This window comes from Panthera pardus, unplaced genomic scaffold (assembly GCF_024362965.1).
Source record: "Panthera pardus isolate Hobbes unplaced genomic scaffold, ASM2436296v1 HiC_scaffold_6, whole genome shotgun sequence".
NCBI classification, from domain to species: domain Eukaryota; kingdom Metazoa; phylum Chordata; class Mammalia; order Carnivora; family Felidae; genus Panthera; species Panthera pardus.
The window spans coordinates 102,087,735-102,115,106 of record NW_026526991.1 but is presented as its reverse complement, the minus strand read 5'-3'; the positions used below and the strand labels follow the sequence as shown (position 1 = coordinate 102,115,106).

The 27,372-nt window shown below is 48.3% G+C and overlaps 1 protein-coding gene across 1 annotated transcript in view; it reads left to right on the top strand.

Moving 5' to 3' along the window:
- Positions 1-26,823, top strand: part of CCND2 (cyclin D2) — a 30,544-nt gene extending 3,721 nt beyond the window's left edge. The window contains exons 3-5 of the mRNA XM_019464808.2: positions 1,483-1,642; positions 10,888-11,036; positions 21,303-26,823. Of these exons, the coding sequence (XP_019320353.1) occupies positions 1,483-1,642; positions 10,888-11,036; positions 21,303-21,452 (459 nt within the window). The 3' untranslated portion in view covers positions 21,453-26,823. The remainder of the gene's footprint in view (positions 1-1,482; positions 1,643-10,887; positions 11,037-21,302) is intronic.
- The last annotated feature ends 549 nt before the right edge of the window (positions 26,824-27,372 follow it).

Genomic DNA, 27,372 nt, shown 5'->3' with positions numbered 1-27,372 from the left:
TTACCAGTTTTTTTTTTTTTTTCCTCTTTTTAAACCCCAATCCTCTGTAAAAAGCCAAGGGGGACTTTAAAGCATGTAAAGGAAAAGTCGTTAGAGTTCATCACCAGTTTGTTTTTCTCAACGGGAAACCAGGAAAATGAATCTTCCACTTGGCTCATTTGTTTCAACGTGATGGTGGGTCGTGGTGTTCTTTGGCACCCGTTTTTCCAGGACCAGCCAAGCCAATTCATGTTGCTTCACAAGCACCCTGCCTTGACCCCCTTTCCCTGTCTCTTGATCCCAGAAGGTGGGAGATACAGGAATCCTCCTATTTACTTATGAGAAATCTGAGGCTCTGGAAGGGGAAGGGAGTCCCCTCAGATCACACAGCCACCTAGTGCTACAGGAGGGGACTGGGGCTCTGGTTGCTGGTGTAGCAAATGGAAGAGAGCCGGGGTTCTTAGGGTGAATGGGAGAGTAGCGTGCACTGGCACGGTGGTCTCTTCCTGTCTCTTCTGAAGATGATTAATGGATAGGCCTGTTTTCCCTCTGATCGCACGTAGTTTTAAAGTTTCCTTTCTGGCTTGTTGGACTCTGAACACAATTCCCCAAATGTATCTCAGTAAGGAAGAAAAAAGGATTTTCACTAGGTGGACCAATGGTGAGAAGTCCATGAGAGAGGGGGTCATATTGTCCCCCCTCAGCATTTGGACTGAGGGGTTCCATGACTTTGCCCAGGCACCTTCACTTTGCCCTGTTCAACCTCCAGCTGCAGCATGGGGTTGCTAATGACCATCCTGGTGGGTCCTCCAGTCTCGGTGACAGAGGCCTATGAAACATGTCACCAGGGAACATGTCCCAGAGTGCCAGGGAAAGGGCACTCTCCTGGCCGAATGTCATTTCCCCAAGACTTCTGCATTATGTGTCGAGGGGAAAGTTTTAAAGCTGAGAAAAGTGGCACTTATTGGCACCAATTACAAGTAAATTGGTTGCCAAGGAGTTGAGCCAAGGAACCTTATTTTGAGCTTTATCTGTGTGCATCATTTTCCCCTGAGGATTAAAAAAGACTATTAATCCAGCGATAGAGACCTGTACAATAAATTACTATCTAAGGGCCACAATGACCTTGGCAGTGCCTTGTAAGTTCAGCTTTCTGGGGGGGTGGGGGGGGGGGCAACAGGACTGCATGGAAGTCCATGTTGGCTGGGGGGGTGGGGGGAGCCGAAGAGGAAAAGAACTAGGAAAAAGTAGAATCTTGGCAACAGCTACCTGGGCTCTCATTATTTTTGGTGGAGCCTCACATTTGAGGCAGAAGAAGAGATGCCAGTGACTTCCAGGCTTTGGGGGGTGGGTGGGGGGCTTGGACAAATGGGCCCACCTCAGGATCCAGCAGCATCCTCCTGAACATCATTAGAACTGGTCCGGACCCCAGCCCCTGGTCCCTGACACCAGGTCAGCCTTTGGGTTTTATACTCTTGTCTCCCTCCCTCCCTCCCTCATCAGGAGTGGGAGCTGGTGGTGTTGGGGAAGTTGAAGTGGAACCTGGCGGCTGTCACTCCTCATGACTTCATCGAGCACATCCTTCGCAAGCTGCCCCAGCCCAGCGAGAAGTTGTCTCTGATCCGCAAGCATGCGCAGACCTTCATTGCTCTGTGTGCTACCGGTAGGAGCAGGCTGGAGCCGGAGGGGGCCTTGTGGGGGGCGGGGACACAGGCTGAAGAGCCCTTTGGGGGGGTGGTCAGGGAGAGACTGATGGGGGTACTAACTGGCATGGGCTTAGGGGTTCAGGAGAGGGGTGGTCCCAAGTAATCTAGAGTACAAGGTTTTCATGCCCAGGCTGTGTGTTCTTTATTTTATCTGAGCTGGTGTATTCTTTTTTTCTACTAAACTCATAAATGGTTTATGAGGACAGGTGTGGTAAGCGGAAAAAAAAAAGTGCCTGTTAAAATATTCTTTATGATGTCTAAAGTGCTCTTTGAAGATTATATATACTGCTCTCTGGTTGTGTTTAAATCTTTAATCTTTTGAGGAAAAGGATGCTTGGAGATAAGGCCAAGAGGAAATTTGGGGGTGGGGGGTGGGGGCAAATATAGGTTAAAGGAACACTGTCTTGATAAATACGCTGCCTGCCCTGATAAGCAGTAAGGGAGGTTGAAGGAGTTCTCTTTACTGTAGGGCACTTACTGCTGGGTAACTGGTGGATGGGGGAGTGAACCTGGCTGGCTCTCATCAAGGACTCACCTTCTGAGCACTAAGTTCTGCTGCCCTCCCTTTAAGTGCTGCTGTTTTGAATTGGTTGCAGCCTTTACCAGCAAGCGCAAGTGGCTTTTTCATATTAAAAGCTTTCCACCCACCACGTTGATCCCACAATTGATACATAGTTCTTACTGGCCCATTTGCTTTGCATTTCCCTAATAAACTAAAGGCAGTGGTTTGACAACTGTCTCATTAAACTGAGCCTTGGCCAGTTTCTACTATTTTTGTTCCTTGGTAGTGGCCATGGGAGAGACCCTGAAACCTTAGTCATAGGTAAAGACATCATAGGTAAAGAACTGACTGGGCAGGTCTTTTGTTTTGTGGTGGAGGGGGGGTTGGGGGGTAGTTGGTGGGGGGGTATCCAGAGGGTTCAGCCCAAGTTCGCTAAGAGTTGTTGAATTTTAGAGATGGGACTCCTGGGTTACCTTTTTCCAATGTTTTGTTACATGTTATTTGTAAGTATGTACAAATGGATCACACAATATGCAATAGTGTATATGCTCTGTGTTCTCAGTCAAAAGTTCAGGCTTTGCTACTTATCACTGGATGACCTTGGACGGCTGCTTAACCTCTCTGAACTTGAGCTTCTTCATCTGCAAAACACACCTGTTGATACATGATCTTAACAGCCTTTTCAGGGTGGTTAGGAAAACAAAAATCAGAAAGAGACAATGTGCAAAGAGGTACTTTATGAACCAAGGAACGTGTAGACCATGTGTTGTGGTACTAATTGTGAAAATGCCACCATCTTCATGTTTAAGTGTTGCAACTGCCTTAATCCAATTCAACAGGACCCCTTACTCTCTGCCTTCCCTGGCGTGAATGTAGGGTTCCCAGCCACCCACATTTGATTCTAGGGCTTAGATTTTTTCTCACCGGTTTTCTGTAGTCCTGCCCTTCCAGATCCAGACTGGGCCCATGGCCATGTTAATGTGTCCTGTGCCCCTTTATGAGAGAGTAAGCTGTCCTTCCTGCAGCCCTGAGGAGGCCATTCTTCAGAGCCCCCGTGGATACCTTGCTGACTTTTAGACAGTAGCCATTCTTTTGCTTCCTCGCTTCTCTTGCTGTCTGGCCTGGGGCCCTAGAGGTCAATCCCTCATTGACTTGTCATTTTGTCTCCCAGGCCCTGCTGTCCCTTCGTCTCCATTGTCATGATTCACTGTGGGGGAGGGGTCAACCAGTCCTTTTTTCTCTAGCCCTAGGACCCCCGACCCTCTGACCCGAAGCTCCCCCATTGCCCAGCTGTTAGCCAGAATTCTGCTTTGACCTTGTCTCTTGACTGACAGATCTTTTGGGGTCTGTCCACCCATTCCCCATTCTGATCTCTGATTGGGGTAGGGATGGTAGGTGGAATTATCCAGGCATGGGCAGATCCCCAGCTTCTGTAAAGGCCCATTCTCTAAAATTGGGGGGTCCCATCCCCCCACTTCTGGCCTTCTTGCCCAGATCCTTGGGGTGGCTGCCAACTTTGGGGCCAGAATAAGGAGCTGGAACTCAGGCACTGAGGACAGAGGTCCAAGGAGTGGCACAGGAAGTCACGAAGACTGCCTTTGGGGAGCCATGAGCTAGCTCTGGGCAAGGGCTAAGAAAGGATACAGGGAATAACTCCAACTAAATGAAGACCACCAGCCATGTACTAAGCCTTAGGTGTGGACTGGTCAGAGCAGAGGGGGCTCCTCAGAACTTTCCTGAGTCTAGGAAGGATGGCTGTGTCTCACAAGGCTTTTCTTTCTAGATCTGTGCTTGAGTCTGTATGAATGACCAAGTTACATAGAATCCTCACTTTGTGGAGTTTTATACCAGATGGCCTGATGGTATAAAAGCCCAGATCTACTTTTCTTGGAGGAAACACCTTCCAGTTAGATGAAACGCCTCCTTTTGGGGCCAGGGTGTGACAAATGGTTGAGTGCCTAGGACTGTCTGGCAAGCGGCAGGCACAAGGTAACTGAGAACCAAAGGTAGGTGATACCGAGGAGGTCCAGTTTGCTCCTTGCACCTCACGCCTCTGTCCTTGTCCCCCAATCCTGGATATTCTGCCCTGAAGCCCAAGAGGCACCTGTGGCCGGGGTCTTGCAGACTTACAGTGGGTCTGGAGGAGATGGTAGCCAATCCTCTAGGCTGTGTGGCTAGTTTATGGGATAAGTTGGTTGTGAAAGAGCTGGCAGTAGTTCCTCAGTCTGTGCGGGGAGTGCATGTGTGTGTGTGAAAGGGGAAGAGAGAGCAGGAGAGCAGAGAGGGGCCATGAGAAGGGGAGCGAGGCTGCAGTTTTCCTTAGGGGCTAGAGGGTAAGATGGTGGCAAGGCAGAGAGATGCCCTTCTCTCCCCCCATCCCCCCCCCCCCCCCCAACCACTCATCTCAAAATGGCTTCTGGCAGGAGAGACTGCCTCCACCTGCCTGGTGTCCCTCTCTGGGCCAGTCATGGTTAGTGAAGGCACTGGAGGGAGAGGGAGACCTTCATAACTGACAGCCCCTGGCATTCCCTTACCTGGAGCTTTTGATCCTGGGGAAGCAGGACTGGGCCTTAGTGCCCCCCTGGTCGTAGGTGTGATGGTAGAGTCCCCCAGGTCTGCAAATGAGGAAAGAAGTACCGTTTAATACGACTCAAGATCGCACTCTGGCACTGGAGGATTCTTGATGCGGGATCTCACGCTCAACAGATGATTCCAGTTAGTCTAGAAACGCCAATGATACTGAGTTTGAACTTGGTGTGGGGGTGGGGTGGAGGTGCTTAACCTCCCTAGCTATGCATGGTATCCCACATCTCCCTCTTTTTGCCTCGGGCCCCACCTCAAGGTGTTTTGCTTATTAGCTCTTTGCAGCATGCACTTGAGTAGCCCCGCCCAAGGCTCCCCACCCTGAGGCCTGAGCCCTGGAGCCCCAATGAAGCCCCAGTGAAGCCCCAGTGATGATAACTGCTGTATTTCCAGCCTTCCTGGCTTTACCCAAAGGCGTTTCATAACCTTCTATCATAAGATAGAATTATAGCCGGGGCCCGGAGAAGGTAGGTGGGTTGGCCCCTTACCCCAAAAAGGTTTGCCCTGGCGGCTGCCAGGTGGGAAGAATTTAAGCCACCTTCCTGTCTCTGTGTTGCCCCCACAGCTGACAGGGCGCGGAGCTGAGGGGAAGTGGCGTGGGCAGCCGACAGTGTCAGTTCTGCAGGCGCATCCCGTGGGGACCAGCAGTGTGGCAGGGCTATCTCACTTCCCTTCTGGCCGGACAATGAATGAGGAGTAGGCTGCTTGCTGTTCTCCAGCCGTCTCCCTCCCCTCCTCCTGCCACCTAGGCCTTTGGAGTTATATTAGTGTTCCATGTCACCGTGGTCCTTCCCCACAAGGACAGGGTGTGCTGAACTTATTCCAGGGGTGGTAGGTGAGGTGTGTGCTGCGGCCATCACCTGCTGGCCAATGAGCATCTGGGATTCTGGCCTTTTAACCTTCCACCTTGCTGCAGGTGGGAGGAGGGGGAGAGATGGGGGAAATGGGAAAGGGGGGGGCTTCCCTGTTGGTCTTAAGCCTCAGACCGAGTATCTCCCGCCCCCTAGTGGTGGTCAGAAGCAAGGCCATCACTCTTCTGCTTCAAGGCCTCCACATCATAGCCAAAACAATCTGCACTAAACTTACGTGCAGGGCCATCTAATCTGTGGTTTTAGACCTGCTTAGCTCAGACTCTTTCTTCAGCGAAATTTTACCAAGACCTGCAGATAGCGAGTTGATGAATATGGAGCCCTCTCTGCCCTTGCCCAGATTAAGAAGCCCAGTGGGGCCCCCAGAGTGCCTCTGGTGGTCTTGGGAGGTTAAGTGGGTTGTACAGGCCACACAGATCACTGGTGCCATGGCTAGGAGTCTCTGACTCCTGAGCTAGGGCTTGCTTTTGGGGGCTTTTCTCCCACTTCTGATAGGAAAATCACCCTGTGTTCCTTAGTGGGATGTGGGAGGTGGCCTTGAGGAGCTGTTCACATTCTGGTAAGTTATAAAGAGCACTGGGTCTACAGTCCAGAAGTCCCGACCTTAACCCCAGGCCCAGCACTGGACATGGGACAAGTCACCTAACCTCTCAAGAATTCATTGATTCACTTGTGAAAGGAAGTGTTTTGAAACAGATGAGTTTTACGGTTTATTAATACCTCACCACTACTGCTACATGGATGAGTAAGCAACCAGTAGAGCTGGGGTTCCCCCAAGGTGTGCCCCTTGCCTCCGCCACCTCCCCGGGAGGGGGGAACATCATGTCAGAGGCTTCCGGTATGTGGGCATTGCTCTTTGGCTCTGGGCAAACCGCAGCTGTGTGGATATGGGGCACATCGGGGAGACCATTGCCAACTTCTGTATTCCATTCATCGTATGGGGGCCTCATTTTCTCCCACTCCTGACAAACCAGCATGAGGCTTCGGGGACTCAGTGAGGTCATTTCTGGGACCCACAACACAAGTGACAGTGAAAGATTCTCCAGGCGGCACAGAGCCTTTCTTCTTGGCGGTCTTGGTGCCCTTGGCCTGCTGTCAGCATCCGCCTGTTGCCCAGGGATGCTGGGCACCTTCCTCCTCTCCCCTGCCGATGCTAAACAGAATCTCCAACAGTCAGAATTCCCCTTCACGGTTCCGTTGGAGGTTCCCGTGGTCAGAATAGTGATGGTGATGACACTTGATAGCTTACCACGAGCCAAGCACAGTGCTTTTACATGGATCATTTTATTTGAGTCCTCAGAACAACCCTACCAGGTGGGTATAATTATTCTTCTAATTTGCTGGTGAGAAAATAGAAGCTCATAGTGTTCAGGTAACTTGTCCATCTTCACACGGCTGGTAGGTGGTGGGTCATCGGCCTCCACATCTCCATCTTACAGTTCTTGCAGCTGCTTGGCCCAAATCCTTCTCATGCCCTCGGAGAGTGTCCTCCTAAGTATCTTCATGCTCCTGTCCCCTTGACCACCCCCTTTCTTTGAGAAGTTTTTTTATAAGCTACCCATGTAGTATGTACTTAGCCATTTAGAAGGCACCATGCTGTATTATATTACTATGCTTTTCAACTGGGGCGGCAGATTAATCCATGCTGCCTGGAACGGGGAGGAACCCTTTGTGCTTTGTCAGAATGGATCACTGGTCAATTCATTGCCTCTCACTCTGCTGCAGAGGAAGGAGGGTGCTCAGGATGTCACCTCTTACCTTTTCAGGTGGGCAACTGAGGCTAGAGAGAGACCCTTGCCCCTGAATATGCCTCTGCACCAAGATACAACCTGTTGGTATTTTTGACCAAGACATGTAGAGATTTCTAAGAGATTTTTACTTGGTATTTTCTTTTTGCTGAAATAGAATAATATTAAGAGAAAGTATTATAAAATTGCTTACCATTTCTTCCATCTAACTGCGGGAAAGTTTAAAATGTTTTCTGTGAATCCTCCTGCTTCAACCACATGCATGTGCATGTATGTACTTTTATTTAGATGTTTCTGGGAGGTTGTATTCTTGGTCATAGCGTGCATGCCATCTGATTTTTCTGTCCAGCCCCCCTGCCCAAGTGGATCTGGTGAACACTTTTCAAGCCAAAGTTTATGGTTTCCAGGAGTGGCTGAATGGGCTGGGTCAAACCTTCCACGGGTGAGCGTGGAGGTTAGCTAACTAGAGCTAGTACGAGGACATGACCCTTCAGATGTTTTATTCTGGTGTTTTCTTCCTCTGCTGTTTCCCCACCAGCAGAGAGGGGTTGTCCCTGAGCCTAGTCCTGGGGCAGCCCCTGATGCCATGAGGAACTAGCACTGCTGTCTGTGGAGAGAGATGCCTCGTGACTTTGTTGGCTGACGGAAGCTATGCTCTGTTCTAGTGATTCTCGCTTGTCCTTTTCTCGGGGGTGGCTCTTCTAGATCCTTAAGGAAGAGCAAAGTAGAGCTGGAAGGCACCTGGGAGATGAGCCAGCCTGCTGTCTCCCAACTTTTTGACCTAAGCCGTGAAGAAAGAAAATACATTTTATAACATAACTCAGGATGTACATAAATGTACATCAGACTGATACAAAAGTTTTTCAAGAGGATATTTACTTCTACTACATGATTACTTCCTGATACTTTCTATCTTGTTCTGTTCCGTTAAACAGCAACAAAAACAACCCACAAATGGGTTTCATGACCCAACAATGAGCTGCAACACTGGAAGTCAGAAAAACACCGATCCAACCCCACCCTTTATTAGACAGATGGAGTGTCAGGGACTGGAGGAGGAAGTGACTCACCCAAGGTCCCACAATGTGGATCTGGTTTTCAGTTCTAATGTCACCTCCTTTGGACTTACCCAGAGGAGAGCCTGGCAGGTGCTCAGGAATCTAGTAGGAGACCCTGGTTTGCCACTGTGGTGGGTGGCAGAGGAGAAGAGCAGTGACTGGCCCAGCTTCCGGCAGCTCTTCCCTTGCTGCGGGAGCACTCCCCAGTCTGAGCTGCCAAGAGGCAGCTGTGTTCTTGTCCATGATGCTCCCCAATTCCAGGAGGCAGGGGACCGTATCCCTAGGAGGATGCCCTTCAGCATTTTCCTAGCAAAACAAGAAGGGACGTAGAGTCCTTACAGCAACCTTAGCACCTGCTGCACCCCAGGACCACCCTGTAAATACCCCCTGGCTTCCAGAAGTTAATTAGTTTGCTAAAATTGGAAGTGAGTTTTGCGTGCAGCAGCGTGACAAAAGACAGGCATGTATGAGGTGTGCTTCCCGGTCTGAGGCCTGGGACAGAGGAAAGGGAGGGCCAGGGATATCCTCCTGTCCTTCCCTGCCAGATGCTCCCACCCAGGGCCTTTGTGGGCTCAAGGCCATGGGCTGGCTGCCTCCTCTGCATTATGAATGTCACAGGGGGAAGCTAACGAGGTTATTGGGCAGAGAAACACTCCTGTGAGCCCATGTGGAAGAGACCTACAGCAGAGCAGGAGGCAGGGAGGCCGACTTTGGCACCATCCATGGGGCTAGAGAAGGAACTGAAGGGGTTAGTGGACAGCAGGCTTTGGCCAGAACACGGTAGTATACATCCCTCAAGAAGTAGAAATAGTGAGCGAGCGAAGGAAAGAAAGCCAAGGATAGAAACAGACTGACAGGCGGCCAGGCTCGCTCTGTTCATGGGATTCGGCCAACATGGGAGGTGTGTGCGTGGTTCAGTGCTCCAGCAGTGTTTCTGACAACACCAACGTGACGCTGGACAATGGGATCACCTATAAAAGTGCTTTTATGGAATATGCTGTTGTAATAGGGCATTTACAGTAAAAGGGGAAATGTTAGGTTGAACTTTGTGTTTCGACCTAATGTTTATGCTGTAATTTGAAGTGTGACACATGTCCTCCCTCTGTCCCTCCCTCCCACCCCACTTCTTGCACTGCTCTGTACAGTAAACTCTCTGGAGTGATGCTAGAACCAGAGGTAGCACACTGGAGGATTTACCCCACTCCAGGACTGACGACAGTGAGTGATGGAAGGAACCTCTTTAACCTATCAACATAAGGCACTGGTAAAGGCAGTTTAAGTTCTCAGAAGTCTGCCCTTTTTTATCCGCAACGTTAGGGCATTCGTGCCCACCGTATGTGGTGGATGTGTGGATTAACTGGGACATAGCCCGGAAGGGACTGTACATGTGGGTAGTTAGCAGTTAGTAGCAGCAGCAACGGGAGTAAGGTGTGGGTGTCCTTGTCTCCTCCTTGATGGCTGGGCAGTGGCTGATCTCGATCCCCCAGCCTGAGAGCTTGTGGGAGTGCTCAGAGGAAACCGAGGCGTTTGGTCTCCCATGCTGAGGCCTCACAGGAGCCTCCCCTCTCTTTGCTTGTGGAGAACTGGAAGTGGATGAGGGTTTGAGCTCCTCCGATCGATCTTGGTGTACATCTCATTAGCAAACCGCTCTTTTTCTCCAGCAAGAAAATGCGATCTTAGGGCCCAAGAACCATAAGATCTAAACCAAGTCATCCGTGTGATGCAGTGGTTAATACTGGGTGCCTGCTTTCCCTCCTAATATTCTGAGGGCCCTTGGCATTGGGTTAGAAGCTGAGGATTGTGCAAAACTTGGCCCTCAGCACTGTCTCCTGCATTACTGCTTCTCTCACTTCCCTTTTTTCTTTTTTTAATGAAATCATCTGTTGTTTTGTTATGGGCCATGTCAGTCCCTGTTGACTTGCCACAGAATATGGCAAGATCACATCAGGATTATTGTTTATAAAATGTTACCAACTTACACTTTTCCTGCCTTCCACCGTCTAGATCCCCTGGTCTGTCTCACTTCTGTGGCACACAGGTTACCTTGTCTGGACTCGTCTCAGACCTCCCTCCTCTATTCCTGCCATGACCCCCAGAGGAGACTATGTTTCTTGCCCCTTGCATATGCTAACCCCTCACAGGATTGTGGAATGAGGGATTGGGGGACCTGAATCCTCTGAGAATTCACTGTGCACTCAGATAGGCTTTCTACCGTCCCTGCCTCAGTCTTCCCATTTTAGCTCTGGACCTGCCACAGGGATGGCAAATAAATAAATAAAGGGCATCTTGTGAAGGAAGACTGAAAAGAGACTGTGTCTGTGGGGTAAGGGGTTACCTGTGCAGCTGATCTATCACCACCCTGTATCTGAGTATCTTCAAGCTGGGGAGCTCCCGGATCCAGATTCTTCCTGTGCCTTGACCTTCTGCCTCTTGTCCTCACAGACTTTAAGTTCGCCATGTACCCGCCATCGATGATTGCAACTGGAAGTGTGGGAGCCGCCATCTGTGGGCTCCAGCAGGATGAGGACGTGAGCTCGCTCACTGGTGATGCCCTGGTAGATCTGCTGGCCAAGATCACCAACACGGATGTGGTAGGTGGATGCCATCTTGGTTAAAACCAGATGTCTCTTTTCTCAGCCCAGGGAGGGAGACAGTTGGCCTGACGATGATGTGTTGGAGATATTTTTCTTTGTTGGTGGTTTCTGTTTTCCAAGATCAACATCCAAGGTAGTACAAAATCCAACAGATGAGGCTTCCTCTTAAGGGTTTGAAAGCCTGTGTGCCATTAAATAGAGAAAAGAGCCTAGCAGGCAGATAACAAGGTGGGAGGAGGGCTGTTTACTAATTTTCCTTCATGGTATGGGCTTCCCCATGGGTCTGAATCGTTGCTTCATTTCCATTTATGTACATGTCCTGAGGCTGCCTCTCCCCCACAGTGTGCTGCTCTGCTTACCGCCACTAAGGTGGAGACACAGCATGGAGAGGGGACTAGAGCCTGGCTCTGCTGCACTGGGGGCGGTGGGGATCTAAGAGGTGCCCTGCCACGAGAATGGTGTCTGGCCTTGACACACCTCTCAACCCCACCCGCCTCTCACTTCCCTTTTGTTTAATGTGGTAATGGATTAAAAAGTACTTCTGAAAGAATAAAGAGCCATAGTAATTCAAAGAACTATTATTAGCTATAGATTTTTCCATTCTTGTGCCCCGTGGACTGCCCAGAGGCTGCAGTTCTGCTTGCCAGAATTTGAAGCTCTTTAGAAGAAAGGTCTTGAGAGACCAGGGTCAAGTGAGGCTCTGATTCAGCTGGTAGGAAATTGCAGTCCTTAGAAGGTCCGAGCCGGGGTGGTTCTGAGAGGTCAGCGAGGCAGTTCCTGCGTCTTCCAGTGGGGACTTTTTCCATGCGGAGGGCTGAGGGAAGCAGCTGGGGGTGGGGCACTAGCAGAGCTGGGACTGGACCCAGGAAGCTCAGACTCCTCGCCTGGGAACTCTGCGCTCCACCCTTGTGGTTGCTCCCAAAGCTTTTTGTTTGGGGAAGGGCCTCTGCTCCAAACCAACTCCGAGAGGTGTGTCAGCTCAGAGGCCCTGGAGAGTCCACACGAAGATGCCCCCTCTGGATGTTCCAGGGAGATTCCGAATGCCCTGCTGTGGGAGTATATTGAGTTAAGAGAGAATGTGGTTTGTGGGCCTGTGGCTGATGCCCCACAGGGATGCTGAGCAGAAGGCTGAAGCTCAGAGAGTGTGAGGCTGCAGCTTCCTGGCTTTCTCACCTACGTATCTGTATTTTGCCTTGGCCTTTATCACCATCTCAAGGAAGTAGTGCAGGGAGGTGTTAAAGGGCCTCATGGAACCTAGGGGCCTGCTGTGAAGCAGTTCTTAGGCTTTTAAAATTCTAGGTCCAAAACATAGGCTTTAAAAACATGGTTTCCAAAATAGAGATTAAAAAGACCCCTCCAGGCAGCTTCACGTGCAGAATGCTTTTCTAATCCTCCAGAGACAAATCGTGGACAGGACCTAACATTTATAGAAATGAGAAGCTTCCTTCCTTTTCTGAATATCTCTTATTAAGGCTGCCTTACAAAAAGGAGTCCCGAGCAGCAACCAGCTTAAGACCAGCTCTTCCTTCACCCCCCAGAGACAAGAATGTCAGTGACAACAGTTTGACCCCAGGCACTGTAACCTCTTTAAGATATTTATAGATCTGCTCCAATTGGCCGGTTGCCCCATGGGTCTCCCGCCTTCTCCACATGTCCTTTTATCACCCCTTACTGGTTTCAGATGGACAGAGGTCACTCCTGAGGTGCCACTTGGGGTGCTTTTCAAGAGTCTCTTGGGAGTCTCTTGGGAGTCTCTTGGGGTGCTTTTCAAGACTGCAAATCAGTTTCTCAGGGCAAACTGGAGAAAGTGCTTGCCCCTTTCAGATACTATGTAGCCAGTCCATCCAAGTTAGCTGTCAGACTGAGTTAAATGGATGCAAACCCGCTCAGAGGTCTCTTAGAAATCCCAGCTGTTGCACTGGACTTGCATGCACATGTTACATGTTTACCGGTGGGCCCTCAGTTACATATCTTAATATTTAAAAACCAAGCATGAGGGGCACCTGGGTGGCTCGGTTGGTCAAGCTTCTGACTTTGGCTCAGATCATGATCTCACAGCTTGTGGGTTTGAGCCCCGCATCAGACTCTCTGCTTTCAGCGCAGAGCCTGCTTTGGATCCTCTGCCCACCGTGCCCCACCCCCCCCCTCCCCCCACCTCACCCACTAGCACTGTCTCTCTGTCTCTCTCTTTCTCAAAAATAAAATAAAAATTAAAAGCAAAAAAAGCCCCCAAAAAACAAAAACCAAGCATGAGCAGAGGAGAATGTAAAATCCATAGCACTTTTTCAGATAACCACTTGAGCCCTCCGTGAGTTCTGCTGGGTCTCCTCCCATCTGTCTGCCTGTGCTGTCTGAAGTGCTGAGGCTGAGAGTGAAGGAAAATGAAAGGAGTGGCTTTAGAAAGCATTAGCATTTGGAGGGAGGCAAGTTTTGTTTCCTGAGCTCATTTACTATTTCATGAGTCGAGAGGTGGGGTGTTTGAAGCACTTGACTCTCCGTTCATTCCTGGGAATGTTGACTAAGGGCTCACTAGCCGCAGGCTTGCATTATGAGGAAAGCCTGGATGGCTTGGAGGTAGAAGTGGAGGCAGGTGGGTAGTGCATGGAAGATGAGACCTGATGTTCCTGGCCTGAAGGAACTTAGCGATCCTAAGACAAATCGAGAGTGAAATGTGCAAAATCCTAGCAAATTAAGATCATAAGGAAATGAATGCTACAGTGTTATATACTCTAAATGTAGAGGAAGGAGCTTACTAGGCCTACTGTAAAATGCAGGCCTCCTGGCAGAGTCCACTTGATGATAGAAAATGTCCTTGGAATGGAGAAACAAAATGTGGTATGTATTCTCCTTAGATGTGTTCTCCTTAGTGAGTGCAATGGAATATTAGTCAACCTTACAAAGGAAGTGTAATGCCAACACAGGCTACAACATTGAAAACATGCTAAGTGAAATAAACCAGACCCAAAAAGACAAAAATACATGATTCCACTTTTGTGCCATACCTAGAGTAGTCAAGTTCACAGAGACAGAAAGTAAAATAGAGGTTACCAGGGCCCTGGCGGCGGGGGGAAGAGGAAGTTATTTAATGGGTATGGAGTTTCACTTTGGGATGATGAGAAGGTTCTGGAAATGGAGAGTGGAGGTGGTTGCACAGCAAAGTAAACGCACTAAATGCCACTGTACACCCAAAAAATGATGCAGATGGTAAATGTTACATTCAGCTTATTTTGCCACAATTAAAACACACACACACACACACACACACACACACACACACAATGCTCTCAGACCCACACTGTGAAATGCCCACAGGTTTGTGTTGAGCTCTCCCATGGAGAAGTCAAGTACACAGCACCACGTTTTGCACATGGGCTCTGGTGAGATAGGACAGACAGGAGTCAGAAAGAGCTGACGTGTCACGCTGGAGTCCCCACAGTGGTGCACTCGCCAGTGCACCTCGTTATTTGTGATGTCTTCAAGCTTACGGTGTTTTCTGTCTGTGCATTGTCAGGGGTCAAACTGCTGAGAGCACATCCCCCCCACAACCCCGATTCCTCTGAGACAGCCAGTCCCCCCTGATTCCTCTGGGTCACTGGCTGGAGGCAGATAGCTTTGACAGGAGGGACCCATGCAGCTCTGAGAAGGTTGGTCTTTGTTGCTCCCTCTGGTTGCCAAAATAAACCGGAACGCTTCATTCCAAAGAGAAAGCTGAGTGAGAAGCCTGACAGTTTTACAGGGAATAAAAGTCTCAGAGGGTGGTATATTTTAAGTACTTTTTCCTTCCAGTTATAAGTGTTGCTAAAAACAGACGCCAGCCAGCGAGGCAGTGCTGGCTTTGGGGGAAACTTCTACCGGGCCTTCCGTTGCCAGGGGTGAGTTTGAGAGGAGGGACCGAGCGTCCCGGTTCCCCAGTGGACCTTTCCCGGCTTCGCCAGGCAGACTTGGGGCTCCTCTTCCGTCCCCTCCGCGCTCGGCTCCTGCTTTGTGCCAGCGTTTATCTCTCTGTTCGCTTGTCTATAGAGCCTCTTGAACAGGACCCAACTTTTACTGCGCTCTTTATCCAGAGCCCCTGGCAGAGTCTTGGGAATGATGCTGAAGAGAGGGAGGGAAGCAGGAAGGAAGGAACGGCAGACAAAGACCAGGCAGATGGGCTTCGAGTGGGTTTCTAATTCTTTGGTCTCCCCCAGGTCTTTTGGAAAGCCTGAGATTTCTTAGCACTAATTACATGTCAGGGTCCTGAGCAAATCACATCACCTTCACGTGACACGGTTTTACAAGTCGCCTAATAAAAAGGGCAGAACTTGGGCTCCCGGGCCATGACGATGCTGTGAAGCTACCCAGAGATCTTTAACAGAAGAAGATCTAGACGCTAGTCACCTGATCGTTAAGGTCATCCTTTTCTGCCTGGGTTACAGCCAAACTCTGTCGCATTCTTAAATATCACCCAGAGAAGATTCTAGAACATCCCTTCCTTAGGGTCATCCTGGCATGCTAGGATCTTGGTTGTCCGAGAGCTATTAAAAACCCATCAGCTCTGCTGTGGAAGAAGTCTCGATTTTGGCTACATGCTCTTCACAGGGTCCCCAGCATCGTGTCTTTGTCCTGCTTAGTGAGAGGCACTGACACCTTCACAGCACCTTCTCCTAAAGACTCCTGTAGGACTGGGGCTCTGCAGACTCCACAGGGCCTGTGGTCAGGAACCCTGTGAAGAGTGGCTGGAAGGGAGGCTGGGGGTGGGGAGGGGGACGGGATAGAAGTGGAGGCTGATGCTTCCCTCTCCTGCCTTATTTTTTCTGCGGGCCTCATTTGGTATGCAAGGAAATAGCCAAACAGCCTGTGAAGAAAGGAAGAATGAGATAGTTTCCTAAGTTGTCTCTGCCTGAGTTGGCCGCGGGTCTGGGGTTCATTCAGCCCTTTGTCCCCCTGTTGAGTGCAGTGCGTGTGTGGTGACAATGGAGTGATGCAGTTACACTGAGGGCTAATGGTAGGAGTTCCGTCAGCCCATTCATGGAGGCCGAGGAGGGTGCAGGGCGCGGAGCCCGAGCCAGCAAGCAGAGGAAGTCGGAGGCCCGTGTAACGAGCTGGAGATCACAAACACTGCTGTCAGGGCTCTGGGGCTGGGGGGGGAGGGGGGGCATGCAGGGCCAAGGGAGGGGGCCTATCATCATCGAAGTTGGAGGTTTGCCCGACCTCCAGCACTGTGGAGTGCCACCTGTCCGGGCTGACAGACGAGCATTATGGCTTTCCTTTTAATCAGCTTAATTTGGGGCATCTTAACACAATGACTGGTGCTTTCGGAGGCTGCCGGAAAGCAGAGGTCCCGGAGCCGCTGCACTTTGCATGCACGTAGCATCTTTTCACTGGAAGCTCTGTTGGTTCCCCCCGACTCGTGCCCCCCTCCGCCTCAGCCACTTGGGCTATGACTCCCTCTCTTGGAGATTCTCTGCCCTATATGTCTTTACTTAGAGCTGGGAAGAAGCACAGGGTGTCAGGGGAAGCAGTTCTGAAGTTGGAGGCTTGCCCATTTAAAGCCAGGCTTAGCTTTTAACTAGATGTAACTGGGGGACAAGCAGGCTTTAGTTCTGTTCTCTAGCGGCAAAATGAGGGCATGTGGCTGTCTGAGCTCCAAAAGCCCTTCAGACCCCCAAATTCCCCGATTCTGTAATCGCCTGTGTGTGTTGTCCCACAGTTCTGCCCTTTGGAAATGACCTTAGTTCTGCTCCTCTCCGGCTCTGCCTCCTTTTTCTTTCCAGGCCCCGCTGGATTTGTGGCAGGGTACCCCTCCCTTCAGGTCACCACTTCCCCCACCCCAGGCCCATGCACTGTCCTGCCCTTCTGCTCGGGAGAGCAGGGGCTCCTTGGACAGGAGTGTGTGAAGTAGGCATGTCTGGCCGCAGGTAGTGGTGCCACCACACATTTTCCTCTTCATCAGCTCACTGGAAGTCTTCATGCTCTTTGCAGGCCCAAGAAGGGCTCCTAACAATATGCTAAAGGCAGGCATTAAAAATACAGACAGTGAGTTCTGTGTCTGGGCAGGAGGGTGCTGATTTCTCTGTTCCCACCATCACAGACTGTTCAACACTGTTCCTATGAGAGGCTCTTGCCCTGAAGTTTTTCATCTAGATAAGGGTGGTAGTATCTGCAGTTAACAGTCAAGCTGGTAACAGCCAAGTTGTGAAGAAGGGGAACCTGGAGCAGGGTTAGGCAGAGGCCCCAGAAAGCTTTCCAGGAGCGGGGACATGAGTGGCCCCAGAGACATTTAACTTCCTGCTCTGTCCCAGGTGAATCTAGAAGAGAACAGGGAATGGGGTTCAGGGTCCCTCATTTCTGGGATAACTGCTGTAGTCATTACTTAACTCTTCAAGTAAGAGGTATCAAAGGTCAAGAGCTGGCCATCATCAGTAACAGTATAGATTAAAATTAAAACAGGGTTGAAGAAGTGTTTTATACGAAAACTTCCTTCAGTTTATTCGGGAAAGCCTATACACGTGCTTTTGGCTGGAACTTCTATAAATGTGACACTTCATATCTTGAAGGCCCTTGGCTCTGATGTCCAGTAGAAGTGACTGCCAAATGTCCCAGCCTTCCCTGTAGGATTTTTCCAGAACTTTCTTTCCGGTTTCAGGCCGCTGGAGGGGAAGACTAAATACCAGAAACAGTAGAAACATTGGTGACCCACAAGGGAAGACTCTGTACGGCCTGAAATCAGGTTCTTTAGCTTTCCTGAGCTCTGTCTCATTTGGAGGACGATCTTTCTCAGGGATGCTTGGTGTGGCCAATGCAGTGATGATCATGGAATCCTGAGATGGTCGTATCTTGGGGGTGGAAGGTGTGCTGATCCTGATTACCTCCCCATGGCACCCAAATACAGGAAGGAATGCTGGACAGGATTGGCCAGGGGGCATGAGGTTTCCTGGGGAGGGGAAGAGGGGGTGGTGGTGTGGGCAAGGTTTTCTACACAAACTTGACATCAGGAAATCTTCAGCAAATGGCTGTGCCATGGGAAGCCCTCTTTTTAAAGAGGCCTCATTCCTGACACCTGACAGGCATTTCTTTTTTAATTTAATGGCTCAGAGCTATTGTCTGCCCCTTCCCCCTTCTCAATCAGTTGAGAATCCTGCCGTCCTCCTTAGATAACAAAAGCTCTTCACTTGATCTTAGCCGAAAGGCTGAGAAGTGAGGATAACAAAAGCTGTTTTACACTATACCTGCAACTAATGACACGGTATGTTAATTATACTTCAGATTTAAAAAAAAAAAAAAAAAAAGCTCTTTATGCCATATGCTTTGGATAGGATTTGTCTTCCATGGAGGCAAACATATGGTTACCATCCTTATGGTGTGGAGGGGTTCTGACTCATTCTCCCTGCCTCCTAGAAAAAAACTTGTTTATTTTTTTTTTTATTTAGAGAGAGAGAAAGAGCATGAGTAGAGGAGAGGGTCAGGGGGAGAGAGAACCCCAAGCAGGCTCCATGCTCAGTGTGGAGCCCGATGTAGGTCTTGATCCCATGGCCCTGGGATCATGACCTGAGCCGAAATCAAAAGTTGGACCTTCAGCCAACTGAGCCACCCAGAAAAGAAACTTTTGTACAATAACCTTCAACAGCTCCTGAAGGACCTCTGTAGTGGAGGGGCGTCCCATAAGAACTGGCTAGATTCAACTTCTTATTCTCTGCAAGGAAAAAGAAAGAGGAAATTAATATTCATTTAAATTCTGCCACCCTGCATTTCTGAATGAGGAGGGGGCTGAAGGAGCCGGAGATGTGAGACGGGGTGTGTGAAGATGGTATTATGCCAACACAGCCTTTAAGAACAAGTCAGCTCCTTCAGATGGTGCTCAAATGGAGAACAGAGCAACCTAATTCCAACTTTGGAAGGAAGACTGGCAGAGTGGGCCCTGCTCTCCATCTCTGACACAGAACCTTCCCAAGGGACAGTCGACCATGGTTTGCTGATGGTCACTTGTTTGCTGTGTTTATCCCCACACTAGCTTTGACTTTATTTATGATCAGTTTTCTTTAGATTGTGTGGCTTTACAGTGTTCAGAAACCCTCACTGAAACATAAGTGCCCTTAGAAACATTATGCCTTTAGGGGCACCTGGGTGGCTTGCTCAGGTCATGATCTCACAGTTCGTGTGTTAGAGCCCCCGCATCGGGCTCTGTGCTGACAGCTCAGAGCCAGGAGCCTGCTTCGGATTCTGTGTCTCCCTCTCCCTCTGCCCTTCCTCCACTCACGCTCTGTCTCTGTCTCTCTCTCTCTTTCTCTCTCACAAAAATAAATAAACATTAAAAAAAATTAAGAAACATTATGCCTTTGGCCTTCACCCCCAAGCATGTTGGGCAAGTGGTAGGTGACCTGGGAGCACAGCCCCTGGAGGCTGAGTCTTGGAGGAGGAACAAAGGGAAGGTAGAGAGGGTCAGACAGGGTGGGGGATGTGACCATGCCACAGAAGTTTGAGAGAGGTTGCTGGGTGCTTGGTTGCCAGTCCCTGAGTCCTCAGCTTGTTTGGGGTGGCACGCAGACCTCTGCAGCCAGGTTCTGTATGTCTTGTGGCACAATCCACCTCCTGTGGCAGACGCATGGTGCTCCCTTTACCAGTCTGAAGCACATGCTTCTCTGTACCACATCTTAAAGAAATCTAAAGAATTCTTCCAGACTCCAGGCCTGGAATGATCTTCATTCCATAATAAATTGTCATCATTTACTGAGTTTAACAACCTATATATGTGATCTCAGTTGATCTTTACCCTGTGAGCATTTTTTTTTTAATTTTTTTTTTTTAACGTTTATTTTTGAGACAGAGAGAGACAGAGTGTGAACAGGGGAGGGGCAGAGAGAGGGGGAGACACAGAATCTGAAACAGGCTCCAGGCTCTGAGCTGTCAGCACAGAGCCTGACGCGGGGCTCGAACTCACAGACTGTGAGATCATGACCTGAGCCGAAGTCGGACGCTTAACCGACTGAGCCACCCAGGCGCCCCTACCCTGTGAGCATTTTTGATCCTTACTTTACAAGTGGACGAAACGTAGCCGCTGCCTACAAGTGCGGTGTGTGGTCGCAAATATTACCGTCCCTCTTTTCATTTTTCTTACATTTTGGGGGATAGCTGTTGTTCCTAACCTTCATTTTCGTAAAAAGCTGTAGTTTGAAATGTGGGATGGACAAGATACGAATGGAAAATTTGGGGGGTATGGAAACCGTGTCCCTGAGTAGTTAGTTCCAACTCTATTTTAGATCTTCGGAAAATAAAGATAATGCTTTTGTGCTTGGCAAACAGTAACTTCTGGGCAGTGAAACTTGCTCAGTGAAACAAACAGAAGGGAAGCATAGATTAAGCTGTGGAAAGACCCAAGCAGAATCCAGTTAACGTATTTTCCATATGTATATGCTGCTTGAGTGCAGAAAAGCAGCCTTGCAAAGGAGTGGGGGAAGATGTCTGGTAAGAATGATTTCTTTAGCTCACACCCACCCCACTTGCTGGAGCAACCAGCCCCTCCCTAGTGACAGCCAGGAGTCGCCTTGGCCTTCCAAGGCACCCGGCTAACAGAAGCATCTGCCTGGGGCAAACCCACTCTGAGTTTTCCCTACCAAATATAGACTATAATATCAAACAATGCTGCAAATTCTTACTTATTTCCAAATTGGATGGTTCAAGTGTCCGGAGTTTTGTAAACATTCTGTGTTGCATTTTTATGAGAATTGAGGGTGGTAAGTAAGCAGAAAAATGTTTTTTTTAAGAACTTAGACCTGGTTTGTGTGAGTACAGTTCAATCCATTCTCTTTGTATCCATTCTTCCAGTGCTACCCTTGCCTAGTTCTGTAGCTGTCTGTGGTGCTGGCCTTTCCTCTCTCCGTCACCTCCCAGTGTCCACAAGCAGAAAGCATCCAGTTGGCACCTTGATTACCAGGTGCTGCGTGTCCATAAGTGGCTCGTCACCTTAGCCAGGTTCTCATGTGCATTCGACTCTCCTGGCCTTCTGCTAAAACATGGATTCTGTTATAGGTTGATCAGGAGTGGGCTGTGATTCTGCATTTGCAACAAGCCTCCCAGGTGGTACTGACGCGGCCGGCTGGGGACGCCCCATGAGTCAGTGTGGTCCCAGGGCACCACGGGGACACACATCTCCTTTACTTCACGTTTCTTACCACTGGGAAACTAGCATGCAATATGCAAGGCTTACATTGTGTACATTTTCTTCAGAAACGCTCTGCACATTGTTGATCTTGCTAACAGCTCTGGTCTGACCCGTTCTCCTTTTAGGACTGCCTCAAAGCCTGCCAGGAGCAGATTGAGGTGGTGCTGCTCAACAGCCTGCAGCAGTTCCGTCAGGACCAGGGGGATGGGTCCAAGTCGGAGGATGAACTGGACCAGGCCAGCACCCCTACAGACGTGCGGGATATTGACCTGTGAGGATGCAGTCGGGCCGAATGGGAGAGACGCGTTCACATCTGCTCTCTCCTTCTCTCTGGTTGTGTTTTGTTCTTTATGTTTTAGGATGAAACTTAAAAAAAAAAAAAAAAAAAATTCTGCCCCCACCTAGATCATATTGAAAGATCTTTTAGAAGTGAGAGAAAAAGGTCCTATATAAATGGAATAACTAAAAGCATTTGGTGCCTATTTGAAGTACAACAGAAGGGAATCCCTTGTATATGCGAACAGTTATTGTTTGATTATGTTAAAAGTAATAGTAAAATGCTTACAGGAGACCCTGCAGAGTAGCTAGAGAAAAATGTACGCCTGCAAATATGGGAACAAATTAGAGGAGGCTTTTTTTTTTTTTCATGTTATGAACTAGCACGTACACACCCCTTTTAGGATAATTTCAAGGAACTGCGTGTGCCATTTATGGCGTCATTAGATTGCGAAGCAATGAACTCAAGAAGGAATTAGAAATAAGGGACATGATGGAGGCAGGGAGGACAAAACAATCTGTTAACGCGGTCGAACCATTTTGGACGTGGAAGCACCTTTGCTCTCGACCACCTGTTTGTCACTAAGTCAGGAGCATAGCTGAATCTCTAGTTGCGAACTCTTGCTGTCTACAGTAGCTGCTACCTAAAAGAGGAGGTTTTATTTTGCCAGTCGGACGCAGGTGATGGGGTCCTGGGTTTCACGTGTCTTTTTGACATCATGCTTCTTCTTCCAAACATGGTTCGTGGCAGACACCACCGTGTTTTTATCAAAAGGGGCAATTTCGCTTTGGGCCATAACCAAAACTCCTATGAAATGGAGGCAGATGGAGACCGAGGGTGGGATCTGGAATGGAATCTTTTCTCTTAATGTATTGAAGAGGGTAATGTGACCTTGGCATCCTTTATTAAAAAAAAAAACAACTGATTTTTGGTGCTGATTGGCATGTCTGGTCCACAGTTTAGCATTGTTATAAACCATTCCATTCGAAAAGCACTTTGAAAAATTGTTCCTGAGGGATAGATGGGATGGTTTATGCAAATCATGCTGGATAGACTCCTCCCTTGTCCTGTGCCCCTCCCCCTCCAGCCCTCAGTCAGGTGACTATTCACTTCTGGTATCTGACATTCTTTGGTACACAGTTCTGGTATCCCTACCAGGACTCAAGAGACACCCCTTTCCACCAACATCCCTGTCACAACATTCCTCCATAAAGCCTACAAACAAAAAGCTGTTACATTTTGATGGCACAGAAGGATCTGAATTCCCACCTATATACTTCTCCTTTGGACATGGAAAGAAAAGTTATTGCTGGTGCAGACAGACAGCTGAATATGAATATCAGAGTGTGGCATTGTGTTCCCTTTTCCGTTTTTTGTTAATTTCATTGCAAAGTTGTATTCAGCGTACTTGAATTTTTTTTTCCTCTCCACTTCTTGGAGGCATTCAGTTAGCAAAGAGGTTGGAGCAACAACTTTTTTTTTTTTTTTTGCACAATTATAATTGACAGGTAATGAAGCTATTAAAATATTTGCCTTTTTGAGTAAAAAAGAAAAATCAGAACAGGGCTGCTTTGAAGAATTATTTTATACACAGATTCTGCCTTGTTTCGTAGTATGAGGGTTGAAGATGGAGAAAAATCTAAGGGTCTCTTATTTTTCATTTTATTGTGTTCAGTTTTTTATTATTATTTTTTTTTTTTTGCGCTGCTAAGAAGCTAAGATCATTCATCCTTATTCACATTAACAGTACCTAGCTGTAATGTTTCACAGAGTGTGCTGCTATTTTATAAACATTTTTATAATATATTATTTTACTGCTTAAATCCCAAGTCCTGAAGTAGATGGTTGAGATAGGAGTTCTTCGTACTGGAAAAGCCCTTCCATAGTTTATTTTCTTCTGGTAGCGTATTCATGGTTGGTTTTTTTTGTTGTTGTTGGTTTGTTTTTTTTTTTTTTCCATTTGGGTTTTTTGTTTTTGTTTTTTTTTTTCCCTCTCTCTCTCTCTGATCACATTCTTCAAAGACAGAACATTCTTTACCTCAGGTTTACTGGACAAAATCAATAGCTACAAAAGAAAATGATTCACATTTTTGTTTTCATAATACCTCACAGCCGCATAGTTTCTGCTTGGGAGCCATTAGTGTGGGGAAAGAAGTCGGGGAGGAGGCTTCAAGCCCCTCTCGGAGGGTAGGGTGGTTTTGGGTCCTGGGTCTCACACCCAGGGACCTTTTCAGTCATGAAGGTCATCAGGCTTCCATTTTGACTCCGGTATCCTCATCATGATGGAAAAAATACAATAGAACCAAGGGATTTCCCTTCCCCCTTCCCCCCCAAGGCAGACATTCAGCAAAACCTTTATGCAGTGAACTAGGAAGTCATAATTTGCACTTAGGTACCAGGTATCTGGAGACAGATTGAAAAGAATTCCAGCAGGCTATTTGGAGACCCTCATCTTGTGGCCCTTTCGTAAAGCAGGGCTTTCATCTGCTTAGGGTCCTTTCATCTTGAAAGCTTCCCCTCTAGCTTTCCCCTTCCCTGACATGGGCATCCCCAGTGTAGGATAATCTCAGAGGCTCTTCTAGATCTGAATCTGTGGGCATGTGAATCTGCAGCATGTGGTATCGTGGGGGTTCCTTCTCCCCTACCTGTCTCAGACTGCGGCAGGCTGGCACTATGCACAGCCAGCCCCTCTGCTGAGTGGCACTACATGGACTTCAGGTTTTAAATTGCATTGAATTGGCAAGATTGGGAAAATAGGTCAGATAAGTATTGGATTGGTAGTGGAAGGGAGGTGGAGAGGCTGTGTCTCTACAGAGATGCCATTCCAGAGGAGTCAGTCTCTCTTGAAGTATGTTTGGAAGGGTTCAGGATTTGGTGAGTTAGCATGACCCTAAAATTCTAGGGAGTTTCTGGTAGGGCGGTGAGTTGTGAATTCTGAAGTTTTGGAGAGGAAAGCTGAGCAGCCAGTGTTTTGTCAAGAGCTCACTTTGCACAGGATACTCTTTGGGGCCGTGAGGAGTAACACGGGATGGAAGGATACGTGGTCCCTAAAGTCCTTGGGAGTATTGGAGCCTAAAGAAAGCGAGGTATGAAGTCACTTAACAGTGACTGTCCCTGGCTCAAACAGAAGCAGCAAATGAGAGAACCTGATGAATAAGGAAGGGAACAGGCCTGCAGACTCTCCCTGCAGTCTGTAACTTCCTGGGTGCCACTGGGGTGATCTTTTTCTCCTTTTTGCCCTCGGGGCCTGGTGTGATGGGAGGTGTGGTGTGGCTGATGGGGAAGGTGCTAGTTTGTTTGGCTTTTCTGCCTGCTCCCTCCTTAAAAGAAGGAAGCCTAGATTTGTTAAAGTAGCTGATGCCCTCTCCTTAGATCTTGGTTTCCTTGGTAGGAGTTTTTATGTGACGGAGTTCAGCTCTCCCCCACAGATTTTTTTTTCCTCTTTCTCACCTCCCACAAATGGGGTTCCAAACCTATTGGTCTTTTTCTACTTTGTTGTCTTTCTATCTGTTCTTCCTCCTCTCTGTTTCAGTTTTTGGTTTTTTGTTTTTTGGGGTTTTTTTTTTTGTTTTTTGGTTTTTTTTGGTCATTGCTATTACTGTTTTTCTCCATCAGTGGGGGCTAAGTTGTTCCCCTAGCCTGCCAAATTTTATTCCCTCCCCTAGTTTGGCCAAATCCCGGGGGCGGGGGAGAAATCCTAGTATGCCAAAAATATATGCTAAGCATAATTCAATTCCATGCAGGTTTGTAACAGCCAAGAAGCCCTGCAGGGTGGAAGCTGGGGACAGGTCCCTCAGTAGAATGTCTTCCCGTGTTGAGAGGAGGGCTCCTCAGAGCAAGGAGCTTGTCTTAGGGGAGGCTTTATTCTGGAACTGCCCCAGGACCCCACTGAAGAGTTCACCATGTCTTAAAGCCAGATCCCCTTTGGTCTATGTGCTCTGTACAAGAGGCGGGTCAGGTAAAGCAACCCTCACGCTGTCGTCCCTTCGCCAGCAGGATGGGCTCCTCTTCATGGGGAACTGTCGCTTTCCTGCAGTCTGGCACCCTTGGGGCCTTCTACACTACCCCAGGGGCTCTGAGGATGAGGTTAAAGAGCATTAGGCAGGATTGGATGACTTTCTCAAAGAAGGTGGGGGGAATTTTCTCTCCATGGGCCATAGGGGGCAGGGCTGGGAGAAGAAATAGACTTGCACCTTATATCATGTAAATAATGATTTTCTAGTTCAAGAAGATAATATTGGTAGTGTGGGAATGGGAGGGAGGAATGGGGAGGAAGTCTGAGTAAGCCAGTTGGCTTCTAAGCCAAAAGGATTCCTCTTTGTTTATCTTTGAGACAGTCCAACCCTGAGTATAGCTTTAAAAGGGAAATTAGTGCTGAGACGGTAAAGTCCCCTTAAGCCAACAAACTGTAGCTATAGAACGAGTGAGTGCAGGCTTCTAGTGGTGTGGGCTCGGAGCAGTTTTTAAGAGCTACTTGTGCTGTCGTCCGTTTGTACAAAATAGGGCAGGAAGATTCAGGAGGAGGTTTATGACTTTCTCATACCACGTGGCTTTTCACGGTTCTGGATTCTAAACAGCCCAGAACAGTCCTTTCAGCCAGACATTTGTGTGTCTCTGCTTTTAGACTTGGCTGGACTATCAGACCCGATTCTTGGCTCAGGTTTCAAGAAGCCATCAGCAACTGTATCCGTGCACACTGTAGCTGCAGCATGCCTTCCTCTGCCTGCAGCCTACTTTGGGGAAAAAAGTGCCTTACTGACTGTAGACATTACAGCATCCAATGTATTTTGACAGGTGCCTGTCCTTTAAAAAAAAAGTTTTGTTTTGTTTTGTTTTTGTTTCTTTTAATTGGGTTTTGTTCTTACCGTTGGCCAACTCTTAAATCCCCAGCAAATCACTGGGCCATTGGATTTTTTCCATTATGTTCATTACCCTTGTACCATGTACCTCAGATCTCTTTCTCTCTCAGTTACAGTTTCTCGTCTTGGACTTCTTTTATTATTATTATAATTTTTTTTTTTTTTTTTTGCTTTAAAATGAGTGTGATGCCATATCGAGTCAATGTTATTCTCTCACAATGTACTCTATAAGAGGTGTGGGTGCTTATTTGGTCAGGATGCTAGCAAGTGCTAAAGTAGCATGATCAGTATAAACAAAAGGTTTTTTAGGAAGTGTGGCAAAAGTGTTTTCTTGGTTATGATGGTGACATGGTATAGTCAGCTGCCTTTTAAGAGGTCCTGTCTGTTCAGTGTTAAGTGATTTTTAAAAATAATGGCCTGTTATTTTGACTAGCTTAAAGATGGATTTGCAAATGGTTTTGGATGCAATTAGGTTATGCTATTTGGACAATAAACTCACCTTGACCTAAATTCTCTGGCCACTTCGACTTATTTCTAGACCAGCAGTCCTCGGAATAGAACATATCTTTTCTCATGTCAGAACTCTGTTGGCAACAATTGGTAGTGGCATAAAACACAAATCTACATGTGTCTGTGTTATCACAAGACAAGTAATCTTTTTTTCCCTTTTGGGGCCCCCGTGTAGCCATCTTACGCACTAGATGCCTCAGCCCACCTTTCTTTCCTAAGGTGGGTAGGTCCCTGCTATCACGACTGGGCTTATCCCTGACTTCTGCCAGCTGTTCACTCCTGTTGTGAGTGAGCATCCCTGCCTTGAGAGGCACCAGAGGCCCTGAGTGCCATCTCCAGATTCTATTCTAGGGGGGATGTGAAGAACTCCACCTCTGTAGTTTTCTTGACTCCATTCTGCTACTCTTCGTGGCGCCCCACTGATAACTCTCCCAGGAGGACTGGGCCATAGCTACCCTTTGGGGGGGTGGGGTACGGCAGAGCCTAGGAAGGGGGTGAGAGAGTCCACACTTTGATGAATTGCCAGGCTCTGTTCCTAGCTGCTCCTGG